Raw genomic sequence first — 19729 nt, forward strand, 5'->3', positions numbered from 1 at the left:
ATAATTTGCATAATGAAACATGCACTGATATAGCTGTTCATTTCTCTCCCAGCAAAATGAGTGACTGGGGTGGGGAACAAAAAAAAAAAAACAAACCACCACCATGAGTGTTCTGCTGCCACCACACGGTCATGAATAGACCTAGGCAGAGTTTTAAAATAAAATGTTTGTGCTTCTTCAGAATACATCCATTCACTACGCCAATCATTCTTATGTTTTTCCTTAACTCATCTCCAGTTGGGTGCTTGTACCAAATCCATTAGATGACCAAGATCCCAACCTGCCTGGGAGGTCTGCCTGGCATCTGGGTCAGATCTAGAGATTTCAAGGTTCATCACACACTCGGGCCTCAGCTCTGGGGTACAGGTTATTTTCAAAAAGCCTTCTGAAAGAGAAAATCAATTTTTCAGCCAGGTCAGGACAGATGTATCAAATGTTCCCGGTGAGCGACTCTGGAGTGACATCTGGGAGGGAGGTGGGATCCACCATCCTGCCTCGAAGACCTCTAGGCAGTCCCTGGCACGACTCACGCAGGGTGAGGACATCACCACCACTATTTGATGCAGCGACTCCTCTCATGAAAAAGCATTTAAAGAGTGAGAAAATACTGCCTTTCTGCAGCTGTAATTTAAAACATCCTGTTGGCATTTTTATTTTTACTAAGAAAAGTGCAAATCCCAGCATTAGTTTGGCCAAACTCTGGAAAGAAAAAAATAAATTTTCTCTGGAAAATATACTCTTGAGAGGTACTCTATGCAAAAAACCTATCTTAATTAGAAATATCAAAATAAAGGTATGGATTAGTATTCAAGGCCTAGAGACTCCTCTAGAGCGTCTACATCAGTTTTACAACTGCCCTGCTCCACTCCCCTAAAAATGTTATAAACTATACAAAAATAAAATTACATTTTCTATTAACCCCAAATCTCTGTATTTTCTTTTTGGTGTGCAGAGGAGCAGCAGAGCAATTTGCTACTCCATTCTTTCACCTCATCAGTAATATTTTTTCATCATTTATTTTTTTAATTTTTATTTTAGAGGGGCATTTTTTCCCCCCAACAGCTCTGAAAAACCGTCTAGTTAGCTCTTCTCAGAATACAGCCATTTATGAAACTCCTTGCAGTTTTGTTTAGTATGAAATTCAGCTCAAAACTTGAAAAACAAATCATGAAGGGCTGCTGTAAAAATTCAATAGCAACGTAGCCATCTCAGGAGGGGAAAGAATTTGTATCACATTTTATCTTTTTGTGGAATTTGAACAAGTTTGTGAGATATCTCATCAAAAAAAAAGCTCTGAAAATGAACGAGGGGAAGTTGCCAGCGGTTTACATTTTGCTGACAAACATTTCCAACAGCCAGTTGCCTTAGGAGTCACTTCCAGTTTTTATTAATGAAGAATGTCACTGTGATGTAGCCAAATCCTTGTGCAGGGATGTGAAAAACACCATCACTAGGGCCTAGAAATGGCAAAAGGCTGTAAATTCAAAATAGTCAGAGAACAAGTCTTAGGATGATTCAGCTGCATACCATAAAACAGGTTATAATTAAAATGTTTATTGTCTTTGTATATCATGAGAATTTCAGGACGCCGTGGTTTAATACTACTTAATAGATTAAAGATAATGCCTCAGGCTTTTAGTGTGCTGTAGCATTAGCCCTTGTCTGACATCAGTGAAGTGCAATAGAGATTGGTACATGGAACGTACTGTTTATAGTGGAAATGGGCTGATTCCCATTGCAGTATCAGCCTCACAACGTGCTTGCCACTTTATCCCTCAAGGTAATTCACCAACCACAGGAACAGTCATGTATCATCCTTTCTCCAATCTGCCTTAGAGGGAGAGATTTTTGAGTCAGTATTCAAAAAGCCTTAGGATCCATAAGATAAGCGAGTCATCTGGCTTGGGATGGGTTGATTGTCGAGTCTGCACTGATCTTCTCATTTAACATGAAAGCTGCATTCAACATTAGCTTTTGGGGGGACTATTTTCAGCTGTCATTGATATTACTTGACCAAAGTTCAGGAAAAAGATGACGACAATCACAGTCTGTGTTCCAAAACGCCATTTATGGTAACACAAATTACTATCATTTATTTTACTCTAAAATACTTCTGTTGACACGTCAGTGCTTTATTGTGATGGTTTTGACCTCAGTGAAGAATTCGTAGGAATCCTTTGCTCCCTCCCTTCCTATGCCTGAGGCTTTCATCCCACCAAATGGCAAGTTCAGATCTCTAACGAGCCAGCAGTTGGTCCACACCAACCCAGACTGTAGTCTTTGTGCCACCCGATGAACGCGTCCCACATTGCTGGACCACACAGTGGCTGCCAAGCCGTATTTCACACTGTTGGCTCTTTTGATCACTTCTTCTTCTGTATCAAATGCTACCACACATGTCACAGGACCAAAGATCTCTTCTTGCATGCAACAAGATTCATCCTTGACTTCTGCGATAATGGTGGGCAACATGAAATAGCCTTTCTGGTTGCCAGTTGGGAGAGCCAAGGAATCCACTCCCTCTCCACAGAGGACTTTGGCTCCTTCACCCTGGGCTTTCTTCACATAGCTCCTTACCTGGGGAAGTGGCAAGAAAACATCACTAAAGGACACCAAATCTGCTAAAGGACACCAAATCCTGAGGATCAACCTCTCCAATCTGGGCACATCAACAGAAGCCCCTGAATATCCCCAGCTGGATCACGCTGCCTTTACTTCCCTCCCAAAAACAGAGGGTTATTCCTTAACTTTTGTTGTTGTGTTTCTGTAAAAGTAAGGGTGGGTATTTCTTGCTGTAGAACAATTGTCCTCTCTCTCCAAACACTTACTAGCCGAGCAGGCATCAGCGCTGGCCCTTCTCACTGAGTATTCTGAAAAGGGAATGTGTTTCCCTGGTGGAAACACAAGTGGTCCCAGATCCTCCATCCCTCCCTTCTTCCAGGAGTTCGGGCAGTTTGCCATGTATTCCAGGTCAGGGTTCACTCATTTACTCCAAGGGATCAGTAATATTTTCCTGCCTCACAGGCAGGCTTGTTAAATGTTTACATGCCACTAGGATGATGAAGCCATGAATCCTGTAGAAAATCTCATCAATAAATAATTAAAGCTCTTTCCACGGCTGCTGCTGTCGTATGCTACCTTGAACACATAGGACATGCTATTGACCTACTGCTGTCCTGAAATCGTTGCCTGGTTTCTCTCCCTACAGAAATACCACCAAGCTTCTTTCTCTTTTGCTTCTTTTAACCACCTTGGTAGGTTAGACTCAGAAGTCCTCTGTGGGGCCGCACACCGAGGACCTCGGGAAGTGGGTGTTTCTACCACTCCTCTACTTCAGAACAGGCCTGGAGAACCTGCTGAGGCGTCAGGAAGCATGACAAAGCTCTGGCTTTCTCTCTTACTCTGCGGTTTTCGATCTGCTTCTTGCTTATACTGATTGTGTCACGTAGTTCTGGGATGTGAATATCTGCTCTCCTGAACTCGGTCTGACACCATAAAAATTAATTTCATATAAGCCACTAAAGCAGACTATGTTTAACTGCGCACCGTCTCAGCTGCCTTCCACACATAGGCAATTCCAAATTACTGCAAGCAGTCCTAAGTAACTGTGTGCTTGTATTCCCCAGAATTTGCCAGAGTGATATAAAAATAAGGCTTTTGCCTTGTCAACTACCTTATCAGGCAAATTAGTGATCTTAGAAAATGCAATATTAAAATCCATGAAAAAGTTGCTGAACCCTAAGATTGGTTAGTATAAATTCAGGATTTAGAATTAACCATTTTGAGTTATTTCACTTCAAACAGGAAGAAATAGTGTTTGTCATTTTAAATTCTTTTCCCCATGGAGTTGATTTTTCCAAATTAATCTTGTGATCCTAGGCCACAGGCAACAGAAACCTTATCAAAAAGATATAATAGCTTTGAATCATCATCCCTCAGAACTAATCTTGGAGAGGACACTGTCCTTTCCATGCACTTCTGAAATCACCTTTCATAGCCCTCTAAAAGATGAGATGAGATCATGTAAACTCCATGTAACATCACCTTTTCCAGATGCTCTTTACTTATTAGTGCTCCCATATCAACTGTAGGATCTGAGGGGTTCCCAACCTTCCACTTCTTAGCCTCTGCCACAAACCTCTTCAAAAACTCGCTGTATATGCCCCTCTGAACAAAGATCCTGGAGGTGCAGAGACAGATCTCACCCTACCAAAAAAAAGACAAACAAAAAACAACCAAGAAAAAAGTATTAGTTTATATTACATTGTACTGTAATGAGTATGAGTCACATCCCAGAATGAGACGTGTGTCCCTGCATACTCAGGAGTGCAAACTACATTCACCAACACACCAAAGTAGGATTTTTCCCAGATTGAAAAGGAAAACAGAAGAAAAAAGACAGATCAACTACCACAGGGTTATGCAGTCACTTACTAACAGAAGTAAATTTGATTTTTCATTGATTATGTGTTGTCTTCTCCAACATTTTTCATAGGAAATGTGATTTCCAACTCTGAATTATCTCCATCTTCATTTCCTGAAAATCCCTTTCTGATACCAAGCTATTTTTCTGAACATCCACATTTTCCTAGCTTTGGTGATCTCTCCTGAGGGTGGTGATGAGGGAAGAGGAACATTGGTAGAATTTGGGGGGAGTCTCCTAATTTAATTCAAACAAATCAGCAAGTTTTCCCAATTACTTGCATGGTGGGACTTAAAGCAGCTGCTTCCTAGAGGGATAAGCAATCTTTCTATTTTGAGAGGCATAATGACACCTTGTTATTTTCTGATGGAGAGCACTAGGAAGAGCCCTTTATTATTTTGGTTCCCTGCTTACAGAATAATGAAAACTTTTTCATATTTTTCTACTCAGGGTTTGCTTACAACACAGAATCTTGAAACAGACCTTGACAATTTCGGATTTGAATCCTAAGGTGCGTGCACATGCACACGCGCACGCACACTCTTAGACACATGCACACCTCCTGATGCAGTGTTTATACACTACAGAGGTGGGATGCACCTGGTTGGCAAAGCTGGACCTCAGGGTCGTGGGGATGCATTGGCTCAAGTCGGCATCATCGAAGATGATCGCAGGGTTTTTGCCTCCCAGTTCCAGCGAGAGCCGTTTGCAGTGCGGAGCACTTTTCTCCGTGATCCGCTGGGCTGTCAGCGTGCTGCCGGTGAAGGAGATCAGAGGCACGTCGGGATGGCAGACGAGGGCTTCTCCCGCCTTGGCGCCCGTTCCAAACACCACATTCACCACCCCGTGGGGTACCCCTGATGGGAAGAAAGGCACATAGTCACCGTTCCCTTTCCTGTGTTCTGAGGTTTCACTTCACCGTGCTTTGTCCCTGAAGCTAGAAAATTACTAGTAGTTCTAGGGTGACAAAGATTGACCCTTCGTTTATGTAGTAGCTGGAACGCTTCATGTTTAATAACTCTGGGGGTCATGTGTTAAAGGGTAATACCAATTCCACTGATCAGTCAAGCTTGCCTGACATCCATCATCAGAGACTCAGTTTTCTGTCATTCAGGGAAGAAGCAGTTGTCCTCCCAGTTTTTCTTACTGGTGCAACAAACACAGCCACAATATAGCCACCAAGAGCTGATTCTCACTCTGTTACCTTCTCATGGTTCCTCTGCTGATACCACAGACTTAGGACATCCTTAAGTGGAGTGCAGGAGGGGTAAAGGAGCCACATGAAGACACTTCATGAGAAGATAGCAGAAAAAAATGGGCAATAGCTGGGCTGGGGAGATGGGATTGTGTGAGGACAGGGAGAGCTTTTTGTTCTCCAGTGCAGCATTCCAGCTGCAGCAAACAGTCTGTCCCAAAGTCTTTGAGCACTTTCTGATTTCTGCAACAAAAAAAATGATGCACAGACAAGCATTTCCACCCCATTTCCCCCTTCTTAGCACGCTACAGGACTTACCTGCTTTCTCCAAGAGTTTGCACATCATCCAAGCTGTGACAGATGTCATCTCACTTGGCTTGGCAACCACAGTATTTCCACATGCAATGGCAGGAGCTATTTTCCAGGTCAACAAATATAGTGGCAAATTCCAAGGGCTGATTAAACCAGCTACAAAGCAAAACCACAGAAGACAGGAGTTCAGTCTGCTGGGAGACAAAACTCATTTCTCTAACCTCAAGCAGTTACACACCAATTCAGATTTATGAACGGAATTTGGCTATGGCTTTTATTTCAGACAATTGTACAATAAATTTGCAGCTAGCACCATTTCTCACAGGCAGATAACTTTAAAAGATTTGTGCAAATAATCCTAAAGGTGATCAGCCGAACTCTCTGAATAAGTTTTGCTGCTTCTTCAGGGCAGAATCTTATATTCACAGGAAACTTTTCAGTGTTTTCTGGGAACATTAATGCAAGGTTAGCCATAACAATCATTTACATCAACTGGCTGTGGTAATACTCTGTGTTAGCAAACAGCAAGTTAAGGTAATGTGTTAGCTCAGATCACTCTTGCTTTCTGTTGCTCTGTAGAGCTTCCCCTCCCCATTTTAATATTAAAAAAGAGCATAACATCGAGTGCGTACTTTTCAGATAAATGTTAGCCTAACTTATGAGTGCCAAAGTTTATCCGTGTACAAACTGCTGTTTCCACAAATTGCTGAATGACCAGAATTTTTTCAGGAATTGTCTTTGGGAATACTTTCACCTTACATATTTATAGGAAATAGTGAAAAAATCATCTGTAATCCTTAGCCGTGACTGCTTACAAAAGCCACAGGATTTCTCGCTGTTTGATGGAGAAGACGCAGCGAGTGACTTTTCCTTACGAGAGTAATTTTACCAGAAGTACTCATGTTCTCCACTGCTCACAAAAACTTTTGAATGGGTCCTCTAGGTTAGCCAATTTTATTTTTTAAATAATGCAAGTGCGGATGTGGCACATTCACATATATTTAGATAAAACACCTAATAACGGAATCATTATGACTCCATCACTCCTCAAGTGAGCACAGCCGCTTTTTCTGAAGCATGAGCAGCATCTAGTGGCTGATGCCAGCAGTCCCCCAGCTGAAAGCGGTTTGGCCACCCGTGTGCGCTCCAGTCACAGGCTGAAATGTCGCCTTGCAAACTGCTGCTGCTTCCCCAAAGGTGAGGAGGATCCAGCTCTCGGCGCAGGAGCAGCAGCTCAGTGCTTCTGAACGCCTCGCCGATCCGCAGCAGTAATGCTTACTTACCCACGCAGGCACACGCGTACAGAACACGAGAGAAGATTTGAGGGTGAGAGCTACCGAGTTAAACCAGATGCTTTTTAAGGCATATAAGCATTCTTTTTACCAGAAAGTAGCACAACTGATTTTTACATAAAGTTGCTCATGCTTTAGCAAACTAGTTGTGTTTAGCACATGACCCAGAGACAATAAACGCTAGCTTTGGAAAAATCCTCTTTCTTTGTTGAACCACCCAGGCAGACACTCTACCAAGCTTTTCGGCGTTTCAGGAACACCATACCAACTCCCACAGGTGCCCTCGAGGTGTAATGCACACAGCCCATGGTTGCCATCTCGGTGCACTCTGTCGTGTGATGAAGGATGGAAGAGGCAAAGAATCGGAAGTTGTACACGGCCCGAGGGATGTCCACTGTTCTAGCAAACGTGATAGTCTTTCCTGAAACAAAACCAAGCACACTGCTGTGTTATCACGGGCGGAAAATAGCTCATCTAAATACCACTGTGAACAGTGCTTCAAACTCTGCTCTGAACACTGTCGTTTGCATGTTTTTTCGGAAATGTCTTTTGTCCTGTGCCCAAGTAATCCCCGGCACAGGGCAATCATGGTCAATGACAACAGCTCCCCTGCAGTATTGCATCACAAATATGTAATAACTGAAGTCAATGCTTAGCAACTCTGAAAGGCAAGCCTTAGAATGCCTGAGGAATCCAAACTTAGCAACTTCTACAAAATTCATGCACATCAACTCCAATTTGCACTAACAGTTCATACCATACTAAAAATTTGGACCATATCCTCCATTTCAATATTCAGCAAGACACACTACATTTGAGATCAACAGTTCCAATTTTTACCCTGATCCTTTGACTCTGCTTGTGCAAATGCTTCCAGGTCATGTTCAATCAGGTCTGCCAATTTGTTCAGGATCTGAGACCTTTCCAATAGACTTTTTGAAGACCAAATTGGGAAGGCAGCTTTGGCAGCTTTGACAGCAGCTTCCACCTAAAAAAGCAAAAGAAGGATGGTGAATATTAATAGAAGGCCTTAGAAAGAATATCAAACAATCAACAGATGAACTCTCATTTGAGAGGCTAATAATCCAGATCACATTGTTGGGAAGACTGCATCTCTTCAAAGTCATGACTATGGATAGCTTCTCCATTTCCATCTTCTCAAGACACTGCCCCATAACTCAAGACAGGTTCTTTCCTTCATAGCCTATTTCACAGTAACTCTTGCTTTTCTTTACACTCCAGTAACTTGTGGGCAACCCTCCAGGCCTGGAGGAAATGCCAGACCGGTCAACTGGCACCAGCAAGTGCCACTGGCCAAACCCATGCCAAATCTTGTTTCTCAAGAGTGAAAGTGCAAGAATCTCCCAGAGCAAACGCAGCCTCAGTCTAAATGTCCACAGTCCTTGCAACACAGCACTTCAGCCACATCGGGCAATGATGGAAGTAAGGGGTTGGGGAAGGAGTAGACTGTATGCCCTCCTAGCCTAACAAAGTCTACAGATATGAAAGATCATGATATGCATTTCATATAGATGAATTAATATGATACCAGTCTCGCCAGTATTTTGCCTATGTACATAACAACTGCATGGTCCTTCAGCCTGACCTTTCTGCATAGTGGCAGAATACCAGCAGTTTTCCAAAGCAGACTAGGCTTCAAAGGATTAAAATTCTCCAAAAAGTGCTCGCTTCCATCAATCATTTCCTCTGGGCTCTTAAATAAAAGTTATCTGCATCTATTGATTTATAAGCAGTTCCTTCTCAATGTTGTTTACCAGTCCGAAGATGTTTACCAACATCTTTCCATATTTTAATTTAGTGCCCTATTTCCCAATTTTTGCTTCCTATGTATCACTTCTTAATTGTTTCCAATGTCTAACATACGCATCAAGGTGGGCTTTTAGCCAAAGCTGTCTTAGTTGGTTTCCCATCGTTTTTGCTCATAAATTTCTTCAGCTTTTGGAAATCTGCCTAAGTCAATAACTAGGAGGATGCTGATGTAAGATTAATCAGATAATTCTGACCTCTCCTAATGTTGCCACATTGCTGGGTCCCACGCAGTCACTGAAGACTCCTTTCCATCAGTTCCACAAATCTGAGTTCCAAATTCATTCCTTCAGATTGTGATGGGTGTTATAAAAACCATCGCAAAATGATCTATAGGTACTCCAATTATGTTTTACTAATGAGGGCACAAAAGTTCACACAGGTGGAAATCTCCCCCCCCCCCCCCCCCCCCCCCCCCCGACTTCAAAATGTATGGGTCTCCCTAAAAGCAAGGACTAGAGTTTGAGGGCCAGAACAATACGGGTACAGACACCAGGGTGGGAATAAACCAACTCATACAAGGTCACACGGATCACTGGCCAAGCTCAGACTTTTTCGACTGTAGTTCAACAACCTAATGCTCAGGCGCCGATGGCGGCAGGCCGCCAGCCACCGAACAGCTGGAGCAGGGCCAAAGCGAGCCTGGGAAAGGGGAACTGCAGCTTCTTGAGCGAGTCAGGTGTGGGTGGCACGCTACCCCGAAAAGGTTCACCCTCTGTGAAACCATACCACCCTTACTAATTGACTTGTTCTTCCACCCTCCTGTCATTAGGTGCCATTGTGGTGCTGCTTCTCCTCTGTGGCCTTTTCCACCAGGTGCTGCAAGCATCAAGAGAGGGCTGGCGTGCAGTTAGGGCTATCTGCATTTTCAGCCCTCCAGTGGGTTTAGAATAAGGAAGATGTTGCATTTTCACAGACAGCAGAAAAGAAAAATCAGCAAAGAAAGGAATGAAGCGGCAGTAATCGAAGAAAAGCAAGAGGAAAAAAAGGAGAGAGATTTGTACAGCAGAAGTAAAAGAGCGTACAAAGGTTAAACAGTTACTTAGTTTGACTAGCAAAAAGCAGCAAAGAAAGTCGAGCCATAAAGAAAACACGCATAAGAATTCAACTATGAACTCATGTGTCTGAAACACTTCCTTCTGCTTTCCTCTTCTACACAACACAGAGACAGAGAAAGAACACACAATCCAGAGCTATCATAAAAGATTTTGATACCAAAATACCCCAAATTGCCCTCAGGACATGATGTTTGCTTTCCCAGGGAATGATGCACAGAATCAAGGTTCTTGGGAAAGAGATGTTTTTTAAGGAGATACTTGCCAGGACTCATTATCTCTCACCAGCCTGTCTTTCAGAGATACAGGGCACCTGTTCAGCCTGCATTGGTGCTGCTATTTGGAATTTAAGACATCTAGCTAGGGAACATACCCCTGAAAAAACATTTGATGTATTTGGCAGAAACTGGCTGACATGGCCCCTTCAGCTGAGCTGGTGTTAAATTGCAGGGTCAGCAACAGATTTGCCGTCTGTCTCTGTTCTGCCTTCTAACCCTCCATTAAAATTAACCAAGAAAAAAAAATCCAGCAGGACATTGAGCCTTACTAGAACCTAGCATCCCGAGTCCTTTGTGGAACCTGGGCCTAGATGCTTATTTTGAAAGCTCCAGACACCCTCTGAGTAGCATGTGATTGCACTTTCTCCTGCAGCATATTCCAGTAGTCACCAGCAGATGCCAGGTCTGCAGAGCCCAATGTTCTTGTATAGTTGTCTCAAGGCAGGAGTAAAGCACTCTCTGAACTTAACGGGTGTTTTACCTGGGTTCCCACTGCTACACACAACCACTAACTCAGAAAGCCGAAAGAGAAAAGCCATTACTCTTAACATATATTTGAACTATAGCTCCAGAATGGCCAGCAGCCTGTTTTTATTAGGCCGTTCTGGCATTCTCACATCTCTCTGGTTTTAATGATTTTGCAAATGAATGAACAGGAAGATTTGCACCTGCACATCAAAGAGAAGTCTTTTCAGGCATAATTAGGGTTGGAATGAACTTACACAGACGTATTCTAGCAAACCCAACCTGTTACTCTTTAACCCTTGGTCATCGGCATCTAGCAAATATTTACCCAGTTGAAATTACAGTGCAAAGGTTTCTGCTGAGAGAAGCAAAGAGAAAAGATGACAACAGGACTGAAATGCAAGCGAAGGGAACAGCTACAAACAGTAGCTATTTGTTTAAAAAAAAAAAGTTTTGAAAATACTGTACACTACTTGTCAATATTTTCCAAGCCCTTTGCATTATCCAAGCTTTTCCAGACATTTCTCTCTCCAGTAACTTTGAAACACTGTGTTGGACACACACGTGTAGGTCCAGATAAAGTAGCATCAATGAAACTGCAGCTCCCCAGATGAACGCCACATTGCCCATCCACACCTGAACACATAGAAGGTACGAGGAGACATTCATCCCACTAGAGAGCACAGGAGCAGGAAACACTAGAGTGATGCAGAGGACAGACTATGTTGTGAGGAAACATACACTCATCGCAGCCACTTCATCACCTCCACCTAATATCCAACTGCTAATATCAGAACCAGAGAGCTCTGGAAGCTTTTTACCATACTTAAGGGGAAGAGCCAGCAAGCCAAAAATCCTTTTAAAAGACAACTGCAAATCATCAAGACACTCAGGAAGAACACATTTAGTTGTACACAATGCCTCTAAGTTTATTCACAGAAGAGATCAATAAATTCTTTTCTCTCTTCCAGATTGTTTATACTTACTGCCAGTCTGAACGTTATTGTTAACTTCTGTACAAGACATCTCCCACGTGAGCTGAAGGAGCTCCACTGTAGTTACTGAAGCTTTATAAATTTATACCAGCCTAGGATCCAGGTTGTAACTTTCTAACAGCAAAACGTAAAAAATAACAGTATTCACTGTCGCAGCCATAGATTAGTGTTGCAATACAATCCAATCAAGAACTTAGTCATTTAAGCATTACAGTCCCCAGCGCTTTTCTGTTCTCCCACCTTCAGCCTCTCCCACTCAAAACTATTCGTGTTACGTGCATTTAATGTTTTCACTTCTTTGTACGTACTCACCTCTTCTTTGCCACTGTCTGGCACCCTGCAATAGACATCTCCGGTGGATGGATTATAGGAGTTTAGGTAGGAGGAACAAGGAACAAATTTGCCAGCTATAAAGTTTTCCAGCACTAAGAGAGCCTTTGAGTGAGCCATCGTAAGCCACTTGCTTCATCTGTGATTTTTTTTTTTACGAGGTTATCAATTTAGATTAGTAGTTCTGAATGTATTTGCACAGCAAGTCTGAACTCCTCCCCTCTCCCTGTCTTCCCTGCAGAGCTCGCTCCCGAGTGGGAACGAACCCTGGCAATAATGGCAGGAGAGAGGAAAGCAGGGGGTGGGGCGGAATTACTATTTCTGTGACACTTGGTTCTTTTCTAGGAGTTGAAGCAGGGAGGCAGGATCAGCTTAGTTGTTAGGAAACAGCTCCCCTCTGTCTACAGGAAATAAGGGGAGAAAAAGAATGGTTTGACAGGGAAATTTCTCCCTGTATCAGTTTTTCAAGCTACAGTCTGAAGACATTTTGCAACAACTATACAAAACAATTCTAGACCCAAATGCCTAGCCAGGTTCCTGCTCCTCACTGTCAGTAGACACAGAAAAAGACTTGGACTAGCATGTTTGCAGCTCATGTTCACTGCTTTGTCATCATCATCAATGCTTTTCTTTGTAACCCCCAAAACACTGCTTCTGCCAAAAGAAAAAGATTTTAAACGTAAGAAACTCTCTTTTTTCCACCAATATCCCCAAACATCAAACAATACAAGCAGCTGAGTGGCTCTTCGGTTCAAAACAGTTGAGAAGCATGATCCTACCTAGCACACTCCATGGTATGTTGTCAGAAATCCAGTTTTTAAAAAAGCAGCAAGACATTGGCTCTCATGCTTTCCCTTCCATAGATATTCCAGTAGAAGCCACTTAGCTATAGAGAAGCCTGTTATTTATAATTAGGTTTTTCTTTAACAGCCCAAGGACCCGAACTATCCGGTAAGAGCTGTGTGAAAGACATTCTTCTCCAAGAGAGAATGCTTGGATTGTCAAATTGCTCTAAGATTGCACACCACCTGCTTGCACTCCAGACACACTCAAAACACTACATCCATATCAGAGAGCAGTATGTCGTCACCAGGAGATTGTGACTATCTCAATCAGCAGTTCAGAAAGTTTTTGCACCCTAGATCACTGCCAAGCCATCAAATTTTTTGTGGATCAACACGCAAACATATTTTGATGGAATAAAGGTGGTATGTTTTTGTTGCACAACAACAGATCGTTTATGCATCGACCAACTGGTGCGTCTGGGCAGAGTTCAAATCAGTGCTGAAAGGTAGTGCAGTCACATTGAAACTGGATTAGGTAATACCTCTGGCTCTCCCAAGCTACAAACTGGGAAAGGATGCAGTAGCTTTTCTGTAGTCACAGAATACTGAGTCTCAAAATTTAATGCAACCATGTGTGAGAAGGGTTATGAAAAGGTTCACCCTGTGTCACACTTCCTTGTCCACAAACAGCAAGGAATTTACTGAAGTCTTGAAACTGAAGACACATTCTTCTGCCTGTAGCACTTCAGCTGTCCCCTGACTTAAAAACATTTTCAAGGTTTGAAGGGAAGTTCAAGTGGAACAGGTTCAACGCAGGAGCTTGGCAGTACGAATTTCTGGAATCCAAGTGCACCGAAACCTTAATGGCTGGCATGTTGAAACTGGTAAGTATTTAAATGCAATTTCTGGACTATAAAAATACATAGCAAATAGTGATAACTTATAAGCTTCAGTTTTGGCAATAACAGTTTTCAGCTATTTCAGATTCGTAAGATTTTACAAAAGTCATTTCCACATAAAGCATTGCTGGCACTCCTACATGCATGCAGTCAACAGTACAATATGTCTTTGTGGTCAAGTGCAGGTATCTGGGGCTAAAGCATATACGAGCAAAAAAGTTACCTACCAAAAAAAACATGTGGAAAGAGTAGGTATGGACTGTACGTAACTGAACTAAATAACGATCATGGGCTTTTTGTGTTCTTCACTACACAGGGCACAGCTTTACTTCGGTTAACCCCAGTGACTGATGCTTCGGACTGATGTTCTGTTCCTTCCCCGCACTACTCACTATGGGCAGAGTCGTTTCCACCCCGCACTCATGTTCAGCTCCTGAAAAACCTGAGGTCCCCTCACACTTCCTGTTGAGAAAAATAAAGTCCCAAGTTGCAGTAAAGTGTGTCTGTCCTGAGTTTATGCTGGAGGTGGCAGAAGGACCCTGTTCTCAACTGGGAGGTTTCGCCTTGCCCTATTACTGAAGAGCAGGAAGGAGTTAGAGGCTTGAGTAAGCACAACAGCCTGGCTTTAGCACACATCCCAAGACTAAATTGCCAGCTTTTCTTCAAAGAAGCACTAAGTCTGGATGAAAGAGATACGTGTTTGCGCAATAGCTGCACTGACTAACATGTGAGAAAAACTGAAATTATTTCCACAGAAAGACAAGTCGCATGCCAGTTTCGCATTTTAACTCATAAGTTTACTCTGAAACTTCTGAGGTATGGAAAGTAAAGAATGATTTAACACAATTTAGAAGTGTTTAAATAACAAAAGATCAAAGGGACAAAAATTATGCTCAGACAAAGTTATTTTATTACTCTTACAGTTTAAAAAATAAAATTAGCCAATGTTGGCACAGCTTCCACTACACAGCAAAAGAAAACTTTTTTTAAATAAATTTTGGGACAGGGAAAACAATCCCAGGATAATACTACATGCTGTTCTCTTGAAACCAAAGTAAATAGTTCTTTTTTTCCCTGAATATGCGTTCAACTCAAACCTAAAAATATATTAGACCAATAAAGTTACTTTACTGAATTAATGTGCAGCAAAAAAAGCAAATCAAAGAAAATATGTAAACAACTTATGTCTGGAAGTAAGGAGTTTGTTTCATGATGATTCATCACCTTTTTTCTCTAATTCAACTTGCTAAGATTTTTCCATCAAGCTCTCTAAGGGCTAAATTCCACATGGAGAAACACATGAGATTCTTGAGATCGAGAAGTGCAACATTAGCAGTTCCTTGTCAGTTGGCATCTTGTTCTGCAGTGGGAGAGACTGACGAAGGGCTTCCCAGACGCGTCACACGATGTAACTTTTGTCATCATCGTCTTCTCCCCAGTTAATTGCACTTGCTCCTTCAATTGAAGTAACTGGATTCTTAAACAGAAGTTTGGATATCTGATTGCATTTTGGTTGGATGGTGGAAGTTCTGGCACCACTGTCATTCTTTAATCTAAAAATATACGCAAATGGAAAAAATAAACTATGGTGAAAAATGAAGTACTAAATGTAAAACAATCACAGCTCTTTTCAACATGATATAGTTAGCTGTGGAAAAAAACAACTCCTTTTGCTCTGAAATTCTCTGGAGCAAGATCACAAGTACTAAAATAGTAATTCCCAAATAACAATTAAAAGGTTATTTAGTCCCCAATTCTACACACATTGGGCATCGTACTTCTAAATAGGACCCCATTCGCTTCAAGTTAAATTTAATGAAAAATGGGTGCAAGATTAAAGCCCTAATTCTGGATCTTATTTAAGGCCAGACAGCCTGTTAAGAGCATTAAAGTTCCATAAGGCCTGGAGCCTCTGACAGACCCAGCACATCATTCCGACACACACAGAAGCCAGAAATTCTCACCCTCTAGTTCCAAGTTTAGACATAAAACGACTCAGCTGTAAGTCTCAGTACCAGAACTTGGTTAACGTGACTAAATTGCTCTCCCTCAGGCCTAGAACTTTTAGGCCAAAGGGTGTAAAACAGTTCTTAACCCTAAAAACTAAATACTGTGTTAAAGTTAACGCTGTTCCTTTACAATATAGAAAGTCTGTTACAAAGATGCCATACCTCTGTGACAACTCCAGCAGCAATAGTGGAACCACTGTAGCGTAACATAAACCTCCCAAGCTCTTTAAAATCTTTATACAACTCTAGAGCAACAGGTCTTTGTGTTTGTAGTTCTATAAGAGCATTCTGCCCTTTAGTCAAGAACCTGCAGGTAAATAAGCAGAAAACTATTATAAATATATGAATGCATAAATGAAAAAGAGAACAGTGAATAAATGGAAAAAAAATCAATTTAAAAAGCTGAAAGTATAATGATCAAGCTTGATTTCAAGTATAACCCAAGCCACCAGACTGAAAACTCATTTGCCTGGAGTACACCTTTTAAAAAGGCATCTGAGTTTTCTTTATAGAGAAGGGCATCGACCACAACATTTAGCAAATTGCTTTGCAGTTAGTTATCTCATTAATTAATACCTGTTTTTTCACGTCTAGCAGAAATCAAGTCTTGTTTCAAACCCAACAACTAAAGAGCCAATTCATTGCTCTGTAGAAGTCGTAATTTTTCTTCCCATTACCTTTCAGCAACAGTTTCAGCCATGCAATTTCTGGAAAAGGATTATTCTGATAATGTCGTATGTATCAAACAGCATTTCTACCCAAATATAACTAGAATGATGTTCCCATAGTTTAACTTATATGGGAAGATTCCCTAAATCTCTTTTTCTCCAACCACTGTCTAGTCAAGCTTATATTAGACAGCAACCCACCTCCAGAATTATACCAAAGATTCCATGCTATTATAGGGAGAAAAGAGATAATGAAAAAAAAAAAAAAAAAAAAAAGAAAAGTCCTTTAAGTGCAGGGCTGGTGATCTAGGATTCACACCCAATTCTGCAAGTGACCTTAGGCAAGTCATTTTACTTCTCAGTTGCTAAGCATTTATCAAGTGCACAGGAGGTTTTTCGCTTTGTAAAGTGCTCTGAAATCTAGACATGAACCCAACTAAAATAATGAAAGCATGTTCTTATAAATACGTTACTGCTTCACAATAGAGCCTGCTTGATATACCATATATTAACCAAGAGTTAGACCATTTCTGGAGTAATTATTAACTATTCAAAACACTTACTTAGGTTTTTTCTTTGTCACTTCACCAGTGCTTTTGTGCAGGACACTCAACAGTCTTTTAATAGTAGCAGGTTCACTTATGGTTTGATAGTGTAAAAGTACCTAAAAATATTTTTTTCAGTTATTAAACATTCTACAATAATCTGAAATGCTAGGTGCTAATACTTGAAGACATCAACTTCTTTTAATACTGATTTTTTTAAACAAATGCTTATAAAACTTCTCTCACAGGAGTCTCTGCCTCACATTCAGTAACTGTTCCTAGTTACTAAACTTCATGATCTCTACAAATATGATACAAAGGTCATGTATTAAGAATGAAAAAGGTATTAATGATGAATTAAATGTTTTGCTTTTGCCACTACAGTGCAGTTCTGTAGCATGAACCGATATTTTTTTTATTTTTAAAAGGTATCTTACAACTAAGTGCATCATTATACTCCTACAAGGCGTGAGCTTTCCAAAGGACATCCTAGCCTGACTGCAGAGGAACTCATGTTCTCTGAAATGGCTCAGCTATGTATTAAAAGCCAGTAAGAATATGCATAAGCAGGCACAATAGCCCTTTATATCCTCTTCAAATTACAGAAGAATCTGTTTCCTCTGGAGGGACGGAACCACTTCTGGATGCTAAATGCCTCTCATATTGGGGGCATTGAACATGGAGAGGAAACGCCCTGAGCAACCTGTAATGAACACAGGAACTTTCACAGACACTTACAGGAAATCCTTTAGTGATTGGAACCTCAATATTGAAGATGAGAACTCGAGCTCTGAAACGAGTGCAAACTTTAATGGGTTCCTTGGGATCACAAAATACACAGCCAACACTACAAGAGAGGAGAATAAAAGGAACTGATACATATCTTGACATACAAATGTTAATCACTGCACTAGAAAAAGATAAATATTTAAGACAAGCAAAGCAAAGACAGCACCACTTTAGTATAACCTGGGGGAAAAAAAAAGAAATAAATCAGGAACACCATATTAAAGCCTGTAATGAAATCAATTCCTAGACAATGTCTAGAGTATTTTGTGGGTATGCATGAAGAGGTCTATCTAGTTCAGTGAACAACTACGTCCATTGCTAATCAGTTTCTAAAAATGTCACTGTTTCCTGTGCGTAGGTACTTTGAAGAATTAGACTTTCATTCAGAGATTAATTGTTTCAGATCAATAGCATGAAATACCAAAATATAATATTTTGGGTGCCCAAAATTGCGGTGCTGCTGCCTGTAACTCCACTATTTTGTGGATAAAGGAACATCGTGATCAGGATTCTCAAAACTTAAGCTCTCAGCAGCACTCATTTAAAAAAAACCACCCAACCTCTACATGGAGTCACAAGAAAGCTGCTGGTCTTTACAAGTCAATAAGGTAGACTAGACACAGCGTTTTCACAGTGGCTAGTTTTAGCCACCTAAAATGAAAGGAAAATTAATCCCACCCAGAAAAACATGACTGAAGAGAACACACAGCATGATTAAACATATGCATCAGATATAATCAAGAGGACTTAAAACTTTGTACCTTTTCTTTAAAATCTAATGTACCTCCAAAGATGAATGACACCAAGGTAACGAATTGACTCAAGCCTTCATTCAACAAGTAGAACAAGCCTTCCCCCCCCCCCCCCATTTACCACAGAGTATCACACCCCATTATCAAATGGCAATACAGAAAAGCCTGTGCTTTTCCCTGAAAAGCAGAACATAAATTTGTAGAGTTATCCATGTAAGGAGTTTTCAAACAGTAGCTTGAAAGTTTGCTGTCTGAAGTCCAACTGGAATGTAAAATAGCTGAACAAATTACAGATCCAATTTTCTAGCCTGAACAACAACTGACACTTACCTAAAAGCTAGAGACTAACGCTTAGCATGAAACCTATAGATTGAAACAGACACAAAGAGATTTGCTGTGTCTCACTGAATGTATCAGACACGTAAGAAAGGGTCAGCAAAACATTTCCCCAAACAAATATTACAAGCAGCTAAATGTGTTGAATAAACAGTTTCCATCAATTCCACTTGTCCAGATTTACTTATCGGTATTGTTTGGATGTGTTTTGTTAGAATGATTTATGGGTACGCAATGGCAGTTGTTTGGATGTGTTTTGTTAGAATGATTTACAATTCGATAAGCTCCTCAAAAATCTTTTGCTTTATTTAGCAATAAGGATTTACTTAATTCAGCATTTAAAATGTCCATGGACAAGTCTTAAGGAAAAAGGCTTTGAAGGTCACCAGTGTCAGCAGTAGGGCAAAGCATGAAAACTAACAGTAGTCTTCTGAGGTTGCCGTTGTACATGTAGCAGATGTTTCCAACGTTTGTACGTGCAAGCCAGGTGATATGCATCACTTTGGTTTTAAATATCCTGGTAGCCACATCATTCTTCAAGTAAACCGCTGATTGTTAAGTGTAATAGTTATAAAGCTTTTCATTAAAAACAAACCGTTACTTAGACTGAAACCCAGTTTTGCTCACTTGATTTTGATGATATCCATGCCGGTCAAAGTGAGACTAACATGATCTCCTGCTGCAGCCCAATCAACTGGTTCATCGTGCAGTGTGATTCCTGGAAATGAGTAAGAACAGAACCTCAGTGAAGTACCTAGGTTCTGAGCTACAAAC

General features: G+C 41.1%; 2 protein-coding genes across 6 annotated transcripts in view; both read right to left on the reverse strand.

Moving 5' to 3' along the window:
- Positions 1–1543: 1543 nt before the first annotated feature.
- ALDH8A1 (aldehyde dehydrogenase 8 family member A1) lies at positions 1544–12423 on the reverse strand. Its single transcript, XM_010301489.2, has 7 exons — positions 12155–12423; positions 8063–8210; positions 7488–7643; positions 5937–6086; positions 5024–5280; positions 4045–4206; positions 1544–2577 (listed from the first exon to the last, which is right to left on the reverse strand). The coding sequence occupies exons 1-7, from the start codon at positions 12290–12292 to the stop codon at positions 2125–2127; spliced, it is 1464 nt and encodes a 487-aa protein (XP_010299791.1). The 5' UTR covers positions 12293–12423; the 3' UTR covers positions 1544–2124.
- Positions 12424–14743: 2320 nt separating this feature from the next.
- HBS1L (HBS1 like translational GTPase) overlaps positions 14744–19729 on the reverse strand; it is a 62636-nt gene continuing 57650 nt past the window's right edge. For all 5 annotated transcript variants that reach the window (XM_075748153.1, XM_075748151.1, XM_075748152.1 and 2 more), the window contains 5 exons: positions 19583–19673; positions 17817–17925; positions 17097–17197; positions 16028–16172; positions 14744–15409 (listed from right to left, as the gene is read on the reverse strand). In XM_075748153.1, coding sequence (XP_075604268.1) covers positions 15398–15409; positions 16028–16172; positions 17097–17197; positions 17817–17925; positions 19583–19673 — 458 coding nt within the window. In that variant the 3' untranslated portion in view covers positions 14744–15397. The remainder of the gene's footprint in view (positions 15410–16027; positions 16173–17096; positions 17198–17816; positions 17926–19582; positions 19674–19729) is intronic.

The sequence above is a fragment of the Balearica regulorum genome, chromosome 3, assembly GCF_011004875.1.
Source record: "Balearica regulorum gibbericeps isolate bBalReg1 chromosome 3, bBalReg1.pri, whole genome shotgun sequence".
In the NCBI taxonomy this organism is placed as follows: Eukaryota; Metazoa; Chordata; class Aves; order Gruiformes; family Gruidae; genus Balearica; species Balearica regulorum.